At 38.8% G+C, this 20,082-nt stretch overlaps 1 protein-coding gene across 7 annotated transcripts in view; it reads right to left on the bottom strand.

Annotated features, from left to right (window-relative positions):
• Positions 1 to 20,082, bottom strand: part of CADM1 (cell adhesion molecule 1) — a 332,199-nt gene that overhangs the window by 14,036 nt on the left and 298,081 nt on the right. For 2 of the 7 annotated variants that reach the window (XM_009187346.4, XM_021926579.2), the window contains 2 exons: positions 10,610 to 10,642; positions 3,110 to 3,163 (listed from right to left, as the gene is read on the bottom strand). The exons of 2 other annotated variants lie outside the window; for them this stretch is intronic. In XM_009187346.4, the coding sequence (XP_009185610.2) occupies positions 3,110 to 3,163; positions 10,610 to 10,642 (87 nt within the window). Of the gene's footprint in view, positions 1 to 15; positions 1,347 to 3,109; positions 3,164 to 10,609; positions 10,643 to 20,082 lie in introns of those variants that run through there. 3 more of the 7 variants (XM_021926578.2, XM_021926581.2, XM_021926583.2) reach the window with 2 other exon arrangements.

Here is a 20,082-nt window from a genome sequence, read left to right as displayed (position 1 = left end):
TGTATAATCCATTTAGGGGACTGCAGTTGGTTCAACTAGATTCCTACTAACACCTGATGAGGGTTAGCAAAGCCATTTAGAATTGCCCTCTGAGGCCCATGCTTTTTTTTTTTTGGATCGTGAGGGAGATGTTGCAGGAGTTTTCCAGATCACTTTCCTGTTTGTAGGGCAAGAGCTGAAAACATGTTTTGAGGAATCATGACAGCTCTGGAATTTCTTGTCAGTGCCTTTGCTTCCAAAGCAGAAGACTGATGCACTTCTTGAACTGTGCTGGAAGGCCATTTTCTGGCACACTGTATATTTACCACCTCACTCCGCTAAACAGTTCCCCAAGGCCCCTCCACTGCGGAAGGGAGAGAGGCAGTTGGAGACATTTTGAAAAAGTTTTAAAATAAAATAGAAGGATAAATATGCTTAAAGCTATTCTATTCCACATGGGTGGCAATCACCACCAGCTGTCACCAGGAAACAGCAGATGTAATTGATAAAACAATTCAAAACTCTTATGGATCCATCATCAATAAAGTTAACACCCAAAAAGTAAATGAAAGGGTTCAAAGTAGAACTGGATAAGCTCCCCAGGCCTGCCAATAATTAAATCACTGAACTACACGCGAGCATAATTTCTTTATGCAGATTAAAGAGGAGGATCAGCTGGGCAACTTGCTTTGCTGGGTGAGAATGGAGCACCATATGTTGCTTATGAAATTGTCATTAACGAAGGTAGCACTGGTGTGTGGGGGAGGTCGGGGCAAAGGGGACAAAAGGAAGAGAGACCATCATTATTTGGATGGAAATTGAGTACATAACATTTATCCATAATATAGAAAGGATGAAATTTCTACCCCGATGCAGCAGGGAATGGATGATGATATTATTCATTACCACAGTTTAGCATTAAATGTGCAACACCTACTCTAATTTATTGATGGACTGTTTAAGACGGGTGTTAACCTGTTTGTCTTGTATTATAATTGAATTCAGTCTCTAGGCTACAGAAATTTGAGAAGTTCATCCTTTCTCAATCAATATGCTCCCCTTCAGTGACCCATTTCAAGACAGCTTCATAAAAATAATGTATTTTGTTTTAATAAATTTAAACACTATGACAGCTGCTCAATTTTTATTGGTTGTTTTTTTTCCCTTCAGATGTCTCTTGGCTGCTGAGTGAAGCCAAGCTCACAATCAATAGTAATTGATTAATCAGCATCCCCTTTGAACAAAGGTGCTAATCAGTTTTTGATTAGTTCATCAAACCAGATGCAAAGGCAGCCCGGCCCAGCCTGATAGTTCATCAGTGTTCTACATGACTTACGGCTCCCGAGCAATATATGACTGCAGCGTTCCTGGAGGGAGTGGGGGAGGGGATAACATAATTATTAATTTAACCGAATTATTATGAACACAAACAGTTGTTGGTTTATTGCTCCTGACTTGGGTGATTGATAGAACTGCAGCAGGGACCCATCTGACATGGCGCAGTGCTGAGGCCTAGAGTATTCCTAATTGATGGTGCTGGTGGAAGGGGTGGATGGCTGATTCAGTCACATTTTCCTAAAGAGGAGAAAAATGACTTTTGCATATCTGAGTGATCCTTGTCTGGCTATTGTGCCAAAGAGGAATCAGGGCCAACACACCCTACAGCTTTCTTAGGATCTTTGAGATGATCCAATTGCCAGGGCTACTCTGTCTAAGAGAGTTGTTTTCTTTACAGTCAATCAGAACTGAGGCTGTCTATCACCAGAAATGCAAGCAGAAATTGCTTACTTCCAGCATCACATTTTAAGCAGTGAGAAGGACTTATCCACCCTTATTTTAAAGGAACACTAGGCAAATGTTTTTGCAGCTTCTCCAACTACACCACAAAGAAGTGGCAAAAGTGAAACACTCTCTTGATGGGCCAGCTGTCTATTTATTTATCTATACATTAGAATTTGGAAATTCATTCATTCACCCAATAAGTGTCAACTGGGTACTTAGTACATGACAGGCGTACAGCAGTGAACAAAACCAGCATGACCTCCTGGAGCTTCCAGTCTGTAGAAAAACAAATCCAACAGCTAAACTCAAACTACAGGCTGCATAACAGCAAAGTGAAGATATTCCTGAGGTTTGTCAGAAGCACGTCGTTGGCAATAAATCTATGGCACTTTGAAAAATTGAGTAGTACTATCTTATTCTCTCACTGGGGTCAGACTTATAGTTAAGGACTGCACCTCACCAGCCAACTATTAAAGGGAACTTCAGTAAAAGCGCCTTAGGAATCTTTCTTTCCAATAGGCTTGAGTAAGTGTCTACGGTCCTATGACTTAATTTCTCCACTGCAGTAACAAGAAGGGGCTTGCTTACTAACTTATTAAGTGACGGATGGAAAGGTTTAAGCTATAGCTGATTGGCAGTTAAGTCCTACAACATCATGGAGGCTCACATAATTGTTTAGCTCTGACCACTTTAAATCTCCTCCCTCCCTCCCTCCGTTGTAGGATATGCTTCTTATTCTGGATTAGTAACACCTAAATCCTGGAATCAAGCATGAAACCTACTTTTGCAAGAGCTCAGTGTGCTGTGAAAGATGTCTGAGGTGGATAATTAGTTTACATCGTGGTGTGTGACCAAACAATTGCTGCCCGCTCCCCCCTGCCCTTCCCCACCCCTGACTTTGAAGATAACTACAACATGGCTATTCTAGTCCCCTCCACAGAAGCAGGCAGTCAATGAGTTGCTTGTTTTTTTAAAAAAAAGATCTTGTCACATAATCCAACATCCTTAAATTGCTTTGTAATGCAACAAAATTTCTCCCCACACGTTATATATCTAGGACATAAACATTATTTGAAGCCACTGAACAGAGTGGCTTTAGTACAATCCCAAAGGTAACTTGTCCTCTCTTGCATTAATTGTTCCCATTCTGAAATATAAATATCGCTGCCACAGAGAAAACAGGTGGGTGGGTGACCAGGGAGGAAGACAGTATTGATAAAAATTTGTTTTTTTGTTAGTCTCAAAATCCACATTGATTGCTCAGCAAACCAAATGGCCATTTTGTAGAAGTGGATAGAGCACCCACAGGTTGGACACTGCAGTGCCTTACCTAATGACTAGCCCTTACCTGAGAGGTCCTCACTGTCCAGTTCTTCTGCGGAATTGGGCAACTGAGTAAGGCCTTACAAGTAAAAACAAATCGTTTTTCTTTTCATTCCTCGAGGGACATAAACAAAACACTTAAGAACTGAGGATGAATTTCTTTAAAAACATGAGCCAAATCTCTTGCTATCTATGTTTTTGATAGCGTGAATGTATTAATCCATAAGTACATTTCTTCAATTATGTAATTTTGTTATTAAAACAATCGAGGCAGAAAGATTCCTCAGTCTCCACTGTTCAAAGGACATGAAACATGAAGGTGAATGCTTAAAATCACTCATTCATAACAGCATGCAAAAAGAAAATGAAAATCAATAAAGCCTGATTGTTAGCTGTCGATGTTCTGATATCTCTTAAATACAAACGTATTTAGATGTTACATACTGATGTATGTACGTTTTATTTCGCATTTTACTGTAAATTGAAATCCGCTGCCAATACTGACAAACACAGTTCATTACCAATTTATGATGATCTTGGATCACATATTTCAAAATGGTACAGCATCTGCTAACTGCAGATTGCAGGTTATGCCTTCATCAGAAAATCTGATTTGCAAAATGATTTTTTTAAAAAAGAGAATTTCATAAATCAATGGTATTCCTGAAAAATAAAACCCTCAAAGCTGAAAAAGCAGTTAGGTCAGGAGGCAATCAAATGGGGGCTTGAAATGCCTGTATCCGAGTCAATTCCAATGATGGCCAGCTGAGATACTTCTCAGCTAGCTTTGATTTGAATTAAAAGGGGTGAAGAAGGAAGTAGATAAACAATGGGAGGCTCAGATAGGAGATGGTTTCCATTTCCTTTTGCTTTATTTGTGAGCTGATCCTTTAATGAAGTTTATTTAATAACACAGAATGTTAGGCATTCAAGACGGCTTTACTTGTTCTTTGCTGTTCTGCTCAAACTCCGGTGTGACTGACTGCCTAGGTCCTCTAAGTTGCACAGCAGTTTGCTCATACTTCTCTAGTCAAATCTGTCCCTTATTTAAAGATGTCTGTGGACCTAATAAACTGCAAGGTCTTTGGAGAAGCAGGTTGTGTTTATTTTTGCATCCTTCCCTTTTGCTACAGCCACCCCACAAAGTGTATTCTCAGTGAGTATTTGTTGAATTAATGATTCGGGAATAAGGCCCAATCAGAGCATAAAAGCAACCAAAACAAATGCTTTCGAAACAAGTAATGTCAAACTGATCAGTATTTTTAAAGGCTCAAATGAACCAAAACAGTCATGTGCAAATGATCACTGAAGCCTGCATTTTGTAAGTTGCTTTATAAAGAAGCCAAACAAACATTGATAGCCAGGTCGATTCTTAAAAGGAGGCTGTCACACCATCAGCCCTTGAGGAAGAAGAACTTCCATCATGACCCTTGGGTGCTAATACTCAATGGCAGGTGCTGAGTAAAAATGGGAATATTTTGAGCCCACAGGTATTCCCAGACTATAGATTTAGGCAACTAAAGGGAAAGCAGTGAGCAATGCAATCAATTATAGAGGCAACTGAGTAGGGATGCTATCCATTTGTTCTGAAATCTGATTGGTTGATAGTATCCCTATTTCTAATTGGCTTGTACATTGTATAAAGACCAATGAATACAATTATTTAAATAACTGTTATAAATGGGCAACATAAAGTACTTCTTTGTAGTTAATTATAAATTTGCAGTTCTCAGAAGGCTAATCTCTCACTTCTACCTGGCCCAACAAATATCAAAGTGTCCTACATACGTGCTTGGTGCCCACTGAACCCCATTAAACAATGATGTTTCAAGTAGGCAGCTTTACTGCTGAAGGCTTACTTCCTTGGGGAGGGCATTAGAAAGCTAATTAATAAAAACAAAAAGACAAATATGTTTATGAAATATCACTGATATGCAAAGGTTTCCATTAAAAGCAACAGACAGTTGATATACACCTCATTAAAGCAGAAACTGTCATTTTTAATGGCATAAACTTTAAAATAAATCAAGTTATCTGGAATCTACTGCTTGGATTATGTTCTAAAGCAGGAAGCCATTTAGCCTAGTGGCGTTAAATTTGTTTTTGTAGCAACATTATATTGTATGAATCTACAATACTCTGCCGTAGCTGGATAATTTCTGAATAAATATAATTAAGAAGAGTTTACTGAAGCACTGGGTGTACAAGTGGGGACACGTAAAATTTATCTCCTAAAACTGATTTGGCTTAGGTATTTTTCTTTCATGCTAAAAATTATACACTTCATTTTCTCAAAGAAAAAGACAAAGACGTATTTTATGAAGCAGAGAACATTCTTCAAAAGGAGACTCCACTCTTTAACAATAAGTAGGAAATTACTTCTTGTGTATTCTCTTGAAACTTTCATATCATCCATTAAAGCCCCTTTCTAGTCACTGTTAATTAAAATGTATTCAACATATGTCTTTAAACTTTGTTAAACAAGTGAAAGTTTACTTTTTGTCCATATGGGATTATTTTTGAGCAATTAATAAAGTCCTAAGGATGCACACATGGTAATTTAATATATGCATGATAGCCATCTCTTCTGCATTGACGTGTATTTCACTTTTTTATGGTGCTACAATGTGCTATAACATACCCTTAGCCCTCTCAGGTAATGCTTTTGCAGTTGTGATTCTTCCTTTTCAACAGTAATTGCTGGCTTCGAAAAGAGATGTGGCAATTTTAAACCAGGGTAAGGAAAACCTCAAAAAATTAGAAACAATAAGAAATTCTAGAGATACTTAAATCAATTCAAGGTCAAATACAATTTAAATGCTTATGGGCTCAGGTTTTCAGGGTATCATTTTTCTCCAGAAAATTTTAAAATCGAATGATCGAATAAAACCTCCAGAAAACGAAAACAGCCCACTGGCCCTAGTACCATTCCCATTATGAAAAACAAAGTAGGCGATGGTCTCTCTCTTACCTAAGCAGCATACATCTGATCACTTGGCCATATTATGGAAACTGTTACTTCCACCACCAGCCATGAGTTCAGACGCCCCCGGTAGTTTTAATCTAAAAACTCAGTCATCCTGTTCTTCCTGCTTTGTCAGCTTTTGTGGAGAGTTTTCCCTTCTTCTCATTAGCAGAAATTTGGTTCACGCCGTTAGACAGTAGCACATTGTTTCCAAACTGCATATCAAGGCTGAAACACAATCTTCAGGTCCTGCAGCCATTCATAAACCTCTTGAGCTTTGCTCTTGTGTAGAACATACAATGTCTGCAGAGTCCCGTGACTGAATGACAGCCTTTGAATGCCATTGTTATGTGCTCATACAGAGAGATGTACATAGAGGCACATACACAGATGGTGGACATAGCGGTTGTAGTAATGCGCACTGCTGGCTATGTTTCTTTAAAATGGGCTTAAGAACTTCCCCACAACTGAATATAAAGTATAATAGGAAAATTTTATGTGCTTTTAGAATTTGACCATGGTTTGCATTATTTATAAATGAGTCGGGAAAAGGAAGAGCTACGGGGGCAGTCTCCTAAGGGCAGGGCTCGTAGGGTCTGAGCATGTAGCTAGCATAGGCCAAACATTCTGAAACCAAAACTGAAAATGAAAAATTATTCTTCAGAGGGGTTTCCAGTTTGCGTCTTACCACAATTATATACTGAATTAAGAACGATTTAAAAACTCATTGGGGATATGAAAATTCATGAGATCATCAGCCTCTACTGTATTAAGAGGTGAAAAAGCAAGAGGACAGGTAGACTTGAAAATAATAAAATGGAGAGGGGAGAGAAGGGGCAGAGAGAGAGAGAGAGAGAGAGAGAGAGAGAGAGAGAGAGAGACACCTCAAACCCAGAGGAAGCCAGCTGACTGCAGTGCCGCAAAAGCACAAGCACTATTCCAGACCATGGGCATGCTGTCACCCGACCCCTCACGTGGGGGAGGAGGGTGGGGAAAGGGAGAGGGGACACACAGGGCAGAAGGAACAAGGCACAAGACACAAAAGCGCCCACATATGAACAAACAAAAACCATCACACGCACCCACACATCAATAACATAATGACTACACCATCCGTGCGTTAAATCACTCATGCATTTCTCAGACCATGTGGTATCAGGATTTGGCAGAGTGGTTTTCGCATTGCTCAACATGCACACATAACACAGGATTCTTCCTGTCCAGGCCTTAAGGATGAGCTCCAAAAACACAAATGCTCAAGATCCTTATTCAAAGAAGATCCCTTGTGTCAGCCTAGTCTAAAAATCCCATTCTTAACACTCACGTTTATCTTTACTATCAATTAAATCCTTAAAAGCACATTGTGGCTAATTGTCGTTTGGTTTTCTTTTTGGAGAAAATCCACTTGATTTTGAATCATGCCCATGCACTTCTAACCTTCCAATACATGCTTATTCCAGTCAGATATTGGTAAGAACAAATGGTCAACATACATCAACAATTGGTATAAACTTCATACATACTCTAGCAACACAAGCTTGAATAAAATATTTTAATGAGTCTTCAAAGGGAAAGCTTTAAAAATTATGTTTTCTTTTCCTTTTTATGATAAAAACACAGAAATATAGAAGGAAATCCAGTATGAAAACTTTAAAGACCAAATAAGATGGCCATAGCTGATTGACCTAATGTCTTGTCATTTAAGTTGCTAAGTTATCAAACCATTCAACATTTCTAGGCCCAGATCACCATAACAAACATCTCAAGATTATTCTCAAATGAATCTAAGTCAAATGGTTGCTGTAATGAAGAAGTTGTGTTTTCAGCTACAATTCACTAGAATAAAATCAGTTCTGTATCCTCATCTCTTTGGAAATCTCAGATGCTGCTCTGTAATTTCCACCATATTCTATTACCTTTTCTATCCTGACAACTGACCTGGAAGTTCTTCCCCCACATCAAGCAAAATTTTAGATACTATCTGGCTTTCATTACAGCTTCCTTGCTGTGGGTTAAAGAGTATGCTGTTTAAAATAGTGGCTGGAGCCCTTTGTCAAGATGCCACAAGGATTTTGGACAAGGTAAAGAATGTATTTATAAGTATACTATACAGGGATCAGCCTAGATTATCTATCACTTTTCTATCCCTCTGCCGTTAAGAAGTCAAATTCAAAGTATATATATAAAATACAATAAATCCCTTGGCTCTAGGTATATTCTTCATGCACTGCTAGTCAATAACATCTTACTGAGGTATCACTAACTTGAACATTGTCCCCAAACGAATAGGAAGGCAGTTGCTTCTCACAGTACACAAACATCTCTATTACCTGCCACAGAAATGCTATAATTATAGTCCCATTCCAAGTGTCTCTTCCTTACGCCACAAAAAGAGATCACCTTCCCTTTCTCTCTCTCCAGGGAAAGACCTCATTAAAACTAGTACTCTAAAATCAGGATCAGCCTGTAAGTTAACTTCTTATTTTTCAGATAAGGGGACAAATTTCCTACTTCGAATAGCCTATGCAACTCTGAGACCTACATCCACTAGAGTCACGTAAGAACATGAATTTTATTGAAGGGACCTAGAAAATAGAATTCTGGAGCTTCCGGAGACAAATGATCAATATTTCTTCAAGGATCTCATAGAATTTAGGAATCATATGGTTACATTACATCAGGGGTGTCCAGTCTTTTGGCTTCCCTGGACCACATTGAAGAAGAATTGTCTTGGGCCACACATTAAATACACTAACAATGATAGCTGATGAACTAAAAAAAAAAAAATCACGAAAAAATCTCATACTGTTTTAAGAAAGTTTATGAATTTGTGTTGGGCCGCATTCAAAGCCGTCCTGGGCTGCATGTGGCCCATGGGCTGTGGGTTGGACGAGCTTGCATTTTATCTTGTAGTTAATTATAGTAAGCTCAAAACTTAAAGTATCTTAAAAAGAATAGAATAAAATCTAACTACATTAAAATAACCCTTTGAGAATAATCGATAAAAGTCAGGAGGTGCTCAATTAATGATGAAACCTACAAATAACTGAGCTTAATGGAGTGCAATGCCTGCGATGTAGCAAGCACTATGGGGCATTACCTTAGAAAGTGGAAGTTTTATACCTAATTGATTTCTCATGACTGTCAGCGTACCTGGCCCCTTTAAGTTATTTTATGAACTTGTCCCTTTGTGCCAACGACCAGAAAGGGCAGAAAGAAATAGGAATGGGGTGAGGAGGGATATATTGCTCAGCACCTACGCTTGTTTTTCTTTCTCAGAATTCGTCATAGGAAAGTCAAAAGATGGGGTGACCTGCCAAGCATCAAGACCTGACCTTCAAGGACAGCTCCTACAGAGCTTAGAGATTTTCCAACTGGTGAGTTATCAAATGTAGGACTCTAAGTGAGTCAGTGTGTGCCAGGAAATGTTCTCTAAAGTTGAATTAACATGGCAGGGTTGGCTGATCACCTCTTGTCATTTAAATGATAGATTTCCACCCTGTACAACAACAGGCAAAGCGATTAAAGTAGGCCCTTTACCAAAGAATTCCCTTGGATTCAATTATTAAAATTCAGCCCAGTTTTAAACTAACATATCTTTTCTAAGCACAATCTTGTCAGGGTTAGATTTGAGCTAAGTAATAAAGTAATATACAGATGAAACATGATTCTCATTTTCTGATTGGAGAGAGATAGAAAAGTTAATGGACTTATTCCAATCCAGTAAGTCATTGGTGAGATGGGGAAAAAGAGATCATATTTCCTGATGCCCCTCCTGAGCTTTACTCACTCAGTTTTTATCATTCTGTGGTTAAAAACGTATTACTATTTTACCTGCAAGCCACACACACACCACTAACTTATTTAAAGTCCCATTTAATGCTGATAAAATCGACATATGGTATCATTCTTGGTTTGGAGGAGTTTTCTGCCAAATGTGAGAATAAAGTTATATGAAAGCATAGAGATTAGGAGTGAACCAGTGAGGGGTACTGGGGTTAATATGATTAGCGACATAATTAAAGTCACGACCTTTCTAAAGAAGAGCAATGACCTTCCTCATCATAAGCTCACGATTTTAAACAAGAATCTTCCTCCCTGGTCTACCCTTCCATCTCAACTTTACTAAGTGACACAAATGACTCCTCTTCAAGGTTTACTTGGGACTATGGCCTATATATAATATAAGCACAGCAACTGAGCCTTTAATTCAGATGTTACTGTTTTCCTGCAAATACTCGTTTGTTTGAAGCCCCATGTATTTCAAGGTTTGGTGGAGTTTTGTAAGTAAGGAGGACTCTGTGCAACTGAAACTCCTACAAATTCCAGCCACCCAGTGGGGAGAAGGTCTCATCTCAGATTGCATCCATTGGCTACTGAACTCACAACAGAAATGACAAGACTCAACATCTTTTCAAACCTTAAAAAATTATAGTATATTTATGAGGTCAGTCTACTTGAAACATGATTTCCCTTGAAGACTACATTTCTCTTTTTCCCAGGCTTGCCTTGCCTCTCAGCAGCGCTGAGAAAGTAGATAAACAGTAATGTGATACCAACCGTGAACTGCTGGTTCTGTCGTCGCCGTTGTGTCTACAGACGGGAACAGAGGATTGGAGGAAGGGAAGAAACAGGAGGAACGGCATGCAAAAAAAGGGAAAATGGAAAAAAATGGAACAGATAATATATGAGCAAGCTTTCAAAGAACATCGCGTGACAAGCAATAATAAATGAAAAGCAAAAAGCATTTGAAGTGAGTTGCACTGTTTTAAGACATGCCTTGAGCTCAAAGCTGCGAGCCAGTGAGGAAAACAGTAAATTCTTTGGTTCTGGGGGTCTTGCCAGGACACATATATTTGCTAGTCAATAGTCAGGTGGACATGCAAAGTGATGAGAAACACCAGTGCAAACTCAGTGGCTGGTAGATGGCTCTTAACGCATCAAGGCTCAGGACTGCGACAGAAAAGCTCAGTCGAAAGGCTGGTTAAACAATGGATTCATAACATTCAAACATTGCCTTTGTTTTAACCCAACCCACCCGGGCACTTGGGCTTCTTGACTGCCAGTTAGGCATCATTGAATCAATCACACGTTTAGGTTCCTCTTACTGCTTATGCTCAGATGCCTGTAGATGAATAGACAGGTTTAAGTTTTCCATCCAGTGTATTATTGCAGCACAGTTTAGCCGAAAAGTTCAATTAACCGGGAGGTCATGGCAATGAACATGTTCAAGGTTTTCACAGATTAATTTCTACACACACACACACACACACATACACACACACAACCATTCTTCACTCTAAAGCTCTTAATGTTAAAATCCAAGAGCAGAAGCCTTTCATGAAAACATCCAAGTTCACACAATCTGCCAAATGCCACTTCTAATCATATGACATTCCAAAAATTTAAGTATCCAGCCATCCTTTCACTCACAATTCAGAACCATGTTCACCGTTCTGAGGGGCTGGGAGTCCTGCTTTCATGGCTGGATTAGGAGAGAGTGCAGTTTTTTTTTCCCCCATTGCTAGATGAACTTGCTGTGGAAGGAAATGTGTTTTGTCTCTTTCTTCTTCTATTTCTGATGCTGTTCAAGTTTTCTCCTTCTTCTACCAGGCTTCTAAGCCAGGCTTGCTGTACTTGCTCCTGTTCACAAGAAATTCCTCCAAGGAGCTCAAGGAATTTTCTTTTTATTTTTGGCTACAGGGGAAGTGGAATAAATATCTAACAAAAGGCAGGGTGACATTCTTTTTCCAGAGTCATTTTCTCACTCTTCTAGTCAACCTCACCCAGGCACGTTCCTTCTACGATTCATCGCTGGCGAAAAGAAATGGTGATACTGAGACACAAGCTAGTCATCTCTTGGTGGCTGAAGTAGGATTCTGGGTTAAACTGCAAGCAAGTAGTTCACTGTCCTTTTGCAGAATGCAGCTACTTAGCTGGTAATTGCTTTCATGAGCTGTGGAGACTCCAAAAGACTTTCTGATTCAACACAGGCAATGTTTAAATGCACTGGAACTTCATATGAAACTTTTCTGGGGGGCGCAAATGAGCCTGGTGCTTCTGATTTATCAATATGACACATGAATTCACACCGGCGTTCCCCTTCAGTTGGCATGCCTTCCTCAGGATCCTATACCATCAAAAATTAGATCCCTTCTAAGGAGCCAGAATTAACCAGAAGTCTGAAAGGCCAATGCAGCTTAATATTACTGATAGCTTAGTTTCTGAAGAATAGATGAAGGAAAGAGAAACATACAATATACCGCGTAAGAACAAAATACTTACAAGTCAAGTCTGTGTGCATAAAATAGCAGTAAAAAACAATACAGAACACTGTACAGTTGAAACACACTCTGTCACAGATTCTCCCGACACACATGACACATTTCCTTAGTTGAAACATCCAAGTGCAGCATTAGGTACTTTAAATTTGAGGGGCAGAATCAAATGCCCATTTGTACAGAAACATGTATATGATGTTAATACATTTTATAGATAGGCATTGGCTCGTTTCCAAAATTACAAAAAAGTAATCAACACTCTGGCTCATTATTTTTGTAGTAGCTCTTCTAATATGCTTTCTTTTCTTTTTCTTTTTTTTTTTCAGATGGAGTTTCGCTCTTGTTGCCCAGGCTAGAGTGCAATGGCATGATCTCGGCTCACCGCAACCTCCGGCTCCTGCGTTCAAGTGATTCTCCTGCCTTAGCCTCCCAAGTAGCTGGGATTACAGGCATGCGCCACCACGCCTGGCTAATTTTGTATTTTTAGTAGAGACGGGATTTCTCCATGTTGGTCAGGCTGGTCTCAAACTACTGACCTCAGGTGATTCACCCGCCTTGGCCTCCCAAAGTGCTGGGATTATAGGTGTGAGCCACCGCGCCCGGCATATGCTTTATTTTCACCAGGTAAATAATTAAGTACAAATGAAAGAAGGGCGGGGGGTGGAGTAAAACCTAAGGGTTACAGTCATCAAAAATAATATCTGAGCATTAACCAATGACCCCAATTTACTGTCTTCCTGCATCACAACATCATGTCAGCTTTAAGACGAAATTAAACCAAGTAAAGCTAGGCGTCTGCTCCTAGGTGGGTACTAGAAAATAAATGAAGGAAAATCCACAGTGCATCTTGCTTCCCCGTTCTGGGGATGGGAAATCCATCAATTGCACCCAAAAAGGGAGGAAAGGGGGATGTTGAGAAGAAAAAACACATTCTGAAACAGTTAACAGCAAACACATGTTCAAGTCAAACACACGATTACTGCAGCTGGAAATGGCAAAACCATGATCAGCAATGGGGTAGGAGACTGCAGCAGAAACACAGGCTGGCTACAAAGTTCAGAGCAAGATTGACGGTGTGTCTGGGGAGTCACTGACTCCATTTCTCTAAGAGCATCTGGAATGCTACTTGAACAGAGGTTAGTTTCAAGTAAAGAATTAAGAAAATATTCTTTAGAAGTAACTTTGTGCTCCCTGCAGGAGACCGCTATGACAGAATCTAATTCTCCTTCATAATTGCATTATGACTTCATGCAGAAACCAGACACCCTGGCTCTGAAGTGAGTGCAACTCTGTGAGCAGGATTTATTAGGGTATCTTAATCAGAAAACCGGAGAAATGTGCAAACATGCCCTGTGAATCAACTTGTGCGGTTACCATATTGTTGGGTAACATTCTAAGTGTAGAGGCAAAATGCAAATAGTAAAATTTCAATATAAGGGATAAATGCTGCAATCAGCTTGAAAAATGAGAAAGTCTAATTGCCCTAACAAAGCCTTTTTAAAACCTCACCTTGCTGCTGCCTTAAAAAAAAAAAAAAAAAAAAACCTTTGAGCTAGCTTATGAGAAAAACAGGTCACAAAAAATTGAGCTGGACTTATGGTGGTGTTGGGTTATATAGACATTTAAAAGGCCTAGCTGAGCTACTGTCTCTTATTTTAATTTTAATTACAAAGAGAGCAAATTTATTGCATATTTATTTTATATGGCCAAGAAAAAACAATCCCATCTTCTTGAAAACCCAGTAAGTGTGTACGGTCTTAACAGTCACTCTCTGGCTATTTTATGAGTACAGTCAAACAAGGTATCCAAAGAAGGGCCCAGCACTCTTATTTGAAAGATGCACATTCTACTCAATATTGACTTCTCTTCTTAGTCTCCTCGTCCTACAGTTTATCACACCCCATCTTCAATAAACGAAACATCACATACATTTATTGTTGCAGTATATTTACTGTCTTCCTACATCACAACATCATGTCAGCTTTAAGACGAAATTAAAAATAAAAAAATAAAAAAAGCTCTGACAATGTGTGAAATTAGAGACACTAGCAATTTAACTAAGTAGCAAAAAAAAAAAAAAAAAAAAAAAAATTACTGCAGGAGAGGCAGCTGGGCAATATTTAGTTGAAACAGTCATGTGTAAGCTCCACTGTGGCACATTCTAATCCTTTCATATGGATTCTCTCCAACTTAGAATTGTTCATTGAGTGTGACAGACTGGGGGTTTAAAACTAATCCATAAATTGGTCCATGGTCTCAAACACAACGGGTGCCATAAATGAAAATGAAAATCCTAGAATAAAATTAAATTCACAACCTTAAATATTTTTTCCCCCAATTGATCTGTGGTGCTCCTGCTTTACAATGCACAGACTTGCAAGCCTGCATTTTGGGGTGTGTTTGAGTAAGGTGTACATTTAAAAAAAAATGCATGGTGTGATAACCCACAATCTACTCAAAACCAGAGCTTAATTGTAAAAAAATTAAATTCTCTCATTTTTGACTGTCATAAGCCTAAATGAAAGCATACTAAGCAGTTAGACATATTTTAATACACTTTCTCCCAGTTTCTTTTCTTAACTAAAGTCAATAAGAAGCCAATGGGTTTTCTTAATTGAATTCCCCTTCAGTTTGTGTTATGGAGGTGCTTTAAATCTAGACACTAGGATAGGCAAGGAATTCCCCTGACAATTTTATTTTCATGGCTGTGCTGTGCTGGCCAATATATATTAAATATATGGTTTTTTTTTTCCTCTTTCAAGTTATTTGAACTTGATCGAAAACAAAAATAACTGCCAGAAAATTAAACTCTGGAATTTATTTTCTCCTAGTTTCCTGGCTAATTCTTTCCATCTATGTTATGTTTTAATCAAACTCCCCTGTCTTAGGGATGGGAGAAGTGGATAGGAACGGAACGAAAACTAAAAGGCCCAAATAGGAGAGCCAGGATAAAGCTCTCTTCCTTGTTAAAGTCACCTCCCCTGTGAGTGAAGAGATTGTGTGCTACAGAACAGCAGGAACAGGGGACAATTTTTTTTTTTGGATAAGCAATTTCAAGTTTTGTTAAAAGCTTCTTCAGAATTGTTCACTCGTGCTGTTGTGCCCCTGAGATCTTTTCATTTGCAAACCAGATGTTCTGCAAAATAATAGGAATCTGTATAGTGGTTTCATTTAACAAGAAAAACAATTCCTATATCATGTTGTGTGTGAATGCTCAGTGGAAAGGGGTACAGATAAGAGGAAGGCACAGGGGAGGGAAGGAAAAGAAGAGGGTGTTGCCAGGAGGGTAGTGACGGAGAGAGGAGAGAGGCTGTCTATAAGTTGTAGCACATTTTTAAGTCTTGGCAAATTTTGTGTTAGGTACGGGAGGGTTGAGTCCTTCAGTCAAGTCTTTTATTTTTTACTACCAAGATAGCTCTAAACATCACTTTTTAATTCTGGGAAACCTGTATTCACAGTATTATTTGTTCGCACTGTTGATAGGTCTTTAGTATGAAAACATGTCACATTTTTATCTCCAGGATTATTTTTAAAATAAAGAGCATAAAATTATTGAAATTACGATAGAGGCATTAAAAACTTTTCCACTCGCATCATATTTCTCATTCATTTTTTAAAAAAATGTGGAGTCAGGTGGCCTCCATCACTGTAGTATTCAAGTCTTTTCTCATTCCCTCCTAAATCAATATGGTCAAAAGCTGGTTAGCTATGTTGTTATTTGTAACAGGTTTACAATCATCAGAAAAAAAAATGTAGACACTTAAGACAGTATGAAGAAAAATGAACACACACTTTTTGGAGTAAAAACTTGAAAAGGTGGCTTATTATATAAAACGTGGCTCATGAGTATTTACTAGTGCTCCCAAAATATTCTTGTCACTAGGCATACTGGCATATCAATAACACTTGATGAATATTCAATAAATGCTGAATGAAAAATAATCTTAATGAAGTAGATGTCAACTCTAGAAAAAAAGGCAATTTAGTAAACATTCTAGGATGAAGATGTATATTTCCTAGCAAGAGTGGCCTAATCTATGCCTGGAACATAAATACACGCAAAATAAACACACATTGAAGATAGATGCTTGAAGTAACATTGGACCTTCATGCATAACTTCCAAAATGCCATCTTTTCTTATCCACATTTTGTCCCTTCTTTGGTGGCACAGACCAAAGTCCACTGTGACACTCTCCTCAGTGTCTATGGCACCTGCCTGTGCCACCGAATCGCCCCAATTGCACAGTATCTCTTATTGGGTTCCAATGTGTGTAACCTGTTCTCGCAACCGTATTATAAGGGGTTTAGGGAGTATTTTGTCTCCATAAGCACTAGCATAGTGCTGTACATATTACGGGCACTCAATATTTGTTGAGTGCATAACTAAAAGCAGACCAGCTCTTGAACCATCAATGCAAATATCAATAGCAAAGAGTAGGAATCATTAGGCTAAGACCCTGGGGAATAGCCAGCTCTATTTGGAGGAAAGCTCTCTATTATCATTTAGATGGTCATGACGTAGATTCAGTCTTAAGGACAGATGTGCTTCTTTGCTCTGCACCTAAGGAACTAAAAACATGTGCTTTGGTGTCAAGTTTCCCAATTGGGCATATTCTATAAATATCACTGAAGGATAAAGGCTATACCCACCTTCTTTATTTATGTGATCTAATCCACATTACATATAACAAAAGCTTATGATTTCAGACTATAAAAGCCAAAAATAATAATGTGGGCCTGGGGGTAGGAATCATTTGCTACAAGGTATATTGGTTTTTGAGTACTTAGATACCAATAAGAAAAGCCTGGCTATTTTCTTTTCCTAGGAACACAAAATATTTAATTGGGTACATACTTTTAAAAAGAGGAAAACTCATTTAGAAATGACCTACTTCATTCTTATGAAAGGATTTTTTAATATGTTTCAGAATTTGGCCCTATAGCTATTCGTTTCTTATTCTAAGGTGGTTTTAATTTTTTAATTTATGACAGTCACACGTATAGTGTGACCTCCAAGTTGAACTCCTCCCGGCCCGGATTTTCTCTGTAAGTCGCTAAGAGTATTTAAAACTGAGTGTGGAGTCCTTTCTACGATATTCCTTATCAAGCATCTAACTCAAGATGCAACCAGGCAGAAACAAAACAACAGCCACGCTAACTAGGAAGGGAAACGCAACATGTTTTCCTGAGATGATTACAGGAAAAAGTTGATCCAACTGGAAGACAGGGGCTAACACTATTATAGAAATGGGTAAGTTTATGTACACCTAACACACAAGTCAACTAATTACAAAGAAAGTTAAAAACAAGACAGAACAAACACTTCCTACTCACCCACACTCCCCCCACCTCCCCCCGCCACCCCAGCACAGTAGTAAGTTTTTCTTCTCTTCTAGTTTTTGACAGGAATCTGTGTGAAGGACTCTTACCCAGGGTAATGGCTGGCTGTCTCCATCTTTTAACAAAGGATTCCAGGGGCAATTTAAATTATGCAATTTATGCGTCCATATGACAGCATATATCTTCATGAATGAAACCGCATGGACAATTTGACACAATAAAAAAAAAAAGGAACAGGAGCTTGCCAATAGCAATAGTTGAAACAGAAATATATGGTCAGAATATCAATATACAGGAAAGAAAAGAGACTCCAGGGAATCTCGTGGCAAATCATAGTGAGGCTCTGAATGGCTCCCAATCTAAAACTGTTTTATAGTTGGAAAAACATTTTAATGATACTATAATGGCTTCATGGTTTTAAAGCCACAACAAGTTGATATGGCAAGTTGACACTAAATACAGATGCTCCTTGACTTACGATGGGGCTATGTCCCAGTCAACCCACCCTAAGTTGAAAACATTGTAAGCTGGAAATCCGTCTGATACACCTAGCCTACCAAATGTCACAGCTTAGCAGAGCCTCCCTTAAACGTGCACAGGACACTTACATGAGCCTATAGTTGGGTAAAACCATTTAACACAAAGCCTACTTTATAAGGTGCTGAAGATTTCATGGAATTTACTGAATACTGTACTGAAAGTGAAAGGCTGTATGGGTGCGGTTTCTGTTGAATACGTATTGCTTTTGAACCGTCCTAAAGTCAAACAATTGTAGGATGAACCATCATAAATCAGGGGCTGTTTGTGTTCCTTTCAGTACTTTAGAGACTACAAAAATTTCTCCCTAGATAAGGCCACACTGAGATGGGTGCCTTCATGTGTAACTCTCCAGACCTGCTCCGTACAGGGTAAGCAGGAGGCAGAAAACGCCCTGTGCTCCCACCCATGAGGGGTGTGATTCTGGGTGGGCAAAGCAGAGTCAGATTGGGCTTATAATTCTTCTCTTTGAAGGGTCTCCACGACGAAGCTTTAACATGTTTCAAGGAAGTCAGGTGACTCAGAACAGAATGCCAGTCTGTCTTCCTAACAAGGGGAACAATTTGATTATCCTGGTTACGGAAGATAAAAGATAACACTGGAACATTTCCTTTCAGAGAAATCAGAAATCGATTATGACTTCTCAAGTTTAAAAGTATTTTTCTATTGCACGTGTACATTTTTCTTGTAATGAAACTCTGACCTAGGGAATGGGTTTCAGTTATTGCATTTGACTGGGAGAAAAGAAATAGATGACTGTGGACTTCTTCTTCTTCTTCTTCTTCTTTTTTTTTTTTTAAAGCTCAGGCTTTATGTTACTGTCACCGAATTTGGCTGTTGCAGCTTTGAAGGCTAATGGTGGCTGTAATGTACCAAACAGTGCAAGAGAGAAGAGGAGTGGACATTAATTTAGCTATCCATTTGTCAGGATTCAGTCTGGAAGATTTTTTAGGAACTAATCTAAATCTAGGGGATAGCCTGGACCTTTAAAATGGGACACAGAATCATTCAGCTGCATAACCTTTAATCTGTTTGAGAAAGGAGCAAATGTTAAATTCTACAAGTGTACTTTCTGGGCAAGATAAATAGATATAAGACTGCTTGTTAAGACACAGTGAGCCTAGAAGATCACATCCATTAAGGCAACGAATTCTACAATGTTGTGTTAGTAGCAATTTTAGTTTAACTACTCTTGGGTGTGCCAGTGAGATTCTGGGCATTCATTACCACAAATGTATTTTATGTGCAGGGAGGATTCAACTGCTAACATCAAGAGGCTAAAGTGCATCTATGAGATCATCTTACGTTACCTTGAGCCGAGAGGCCAGTAGCAGAGAGACAGAAGCAAAGACAAGTTTCTGTTAGAGGTAGCTTTGATGTGGACAGAAATAGAGCATTGTTTATTTTTAAAATTTCCTCTTAAATGGAGTCTCTGCAGTTGGAACTGTGATAACAGTGAGTTGTAGCTGTTTGAGGACATAAGATTAGCTTTAGTCTGGAGTGAAGGATTAAGAGCTGTGAACTGAAGCGACTCTGCTGAGTTGCTGAGATTGATTGTGAGGGGGAGGAGTTCAGCGAGTGTTAAGAAAGGTCTTAAAAAAAGGCATAAGCTAGTGAGAAGGCCAGCCACAAATGAAAAGTGTTGTTCCATATAAAAGAGAAATGTGGTGTTTATATACCGCATGAATAAGGTCTCGACTGCCTTAAAATGTAAAACCTGGATAGCTACCTAGCTGGCACCTTCTAGAATGAGTGGTAATAAATGCTGGCTCATACCTGGGCAAGTTCTGCAAAGATGAAATAGACTGCTGATATGTTTTTTTAAAGGGTTAACATATGTAGGGCAGTGGAGAATTAGGCAATACATTTTATAC

The sequence above is a fragment of the Papio anubis genome, chromosome 12, assembly GCF_008728515.1.
Source record: "Papio anubis isolate 15944 chromosome 12, Panubis1.0, whole genome shotgun sequence".
In the NCBI taxonomy this organism is placed as follows: Eukaryota; Metazoa; Chordata; class Mammalia; order Primates; family Cercopithecidae; genus Papio; species Papio anubis.
This window is presented reverse-complemented; position numbering and strand designations above follow the sequence as displayed.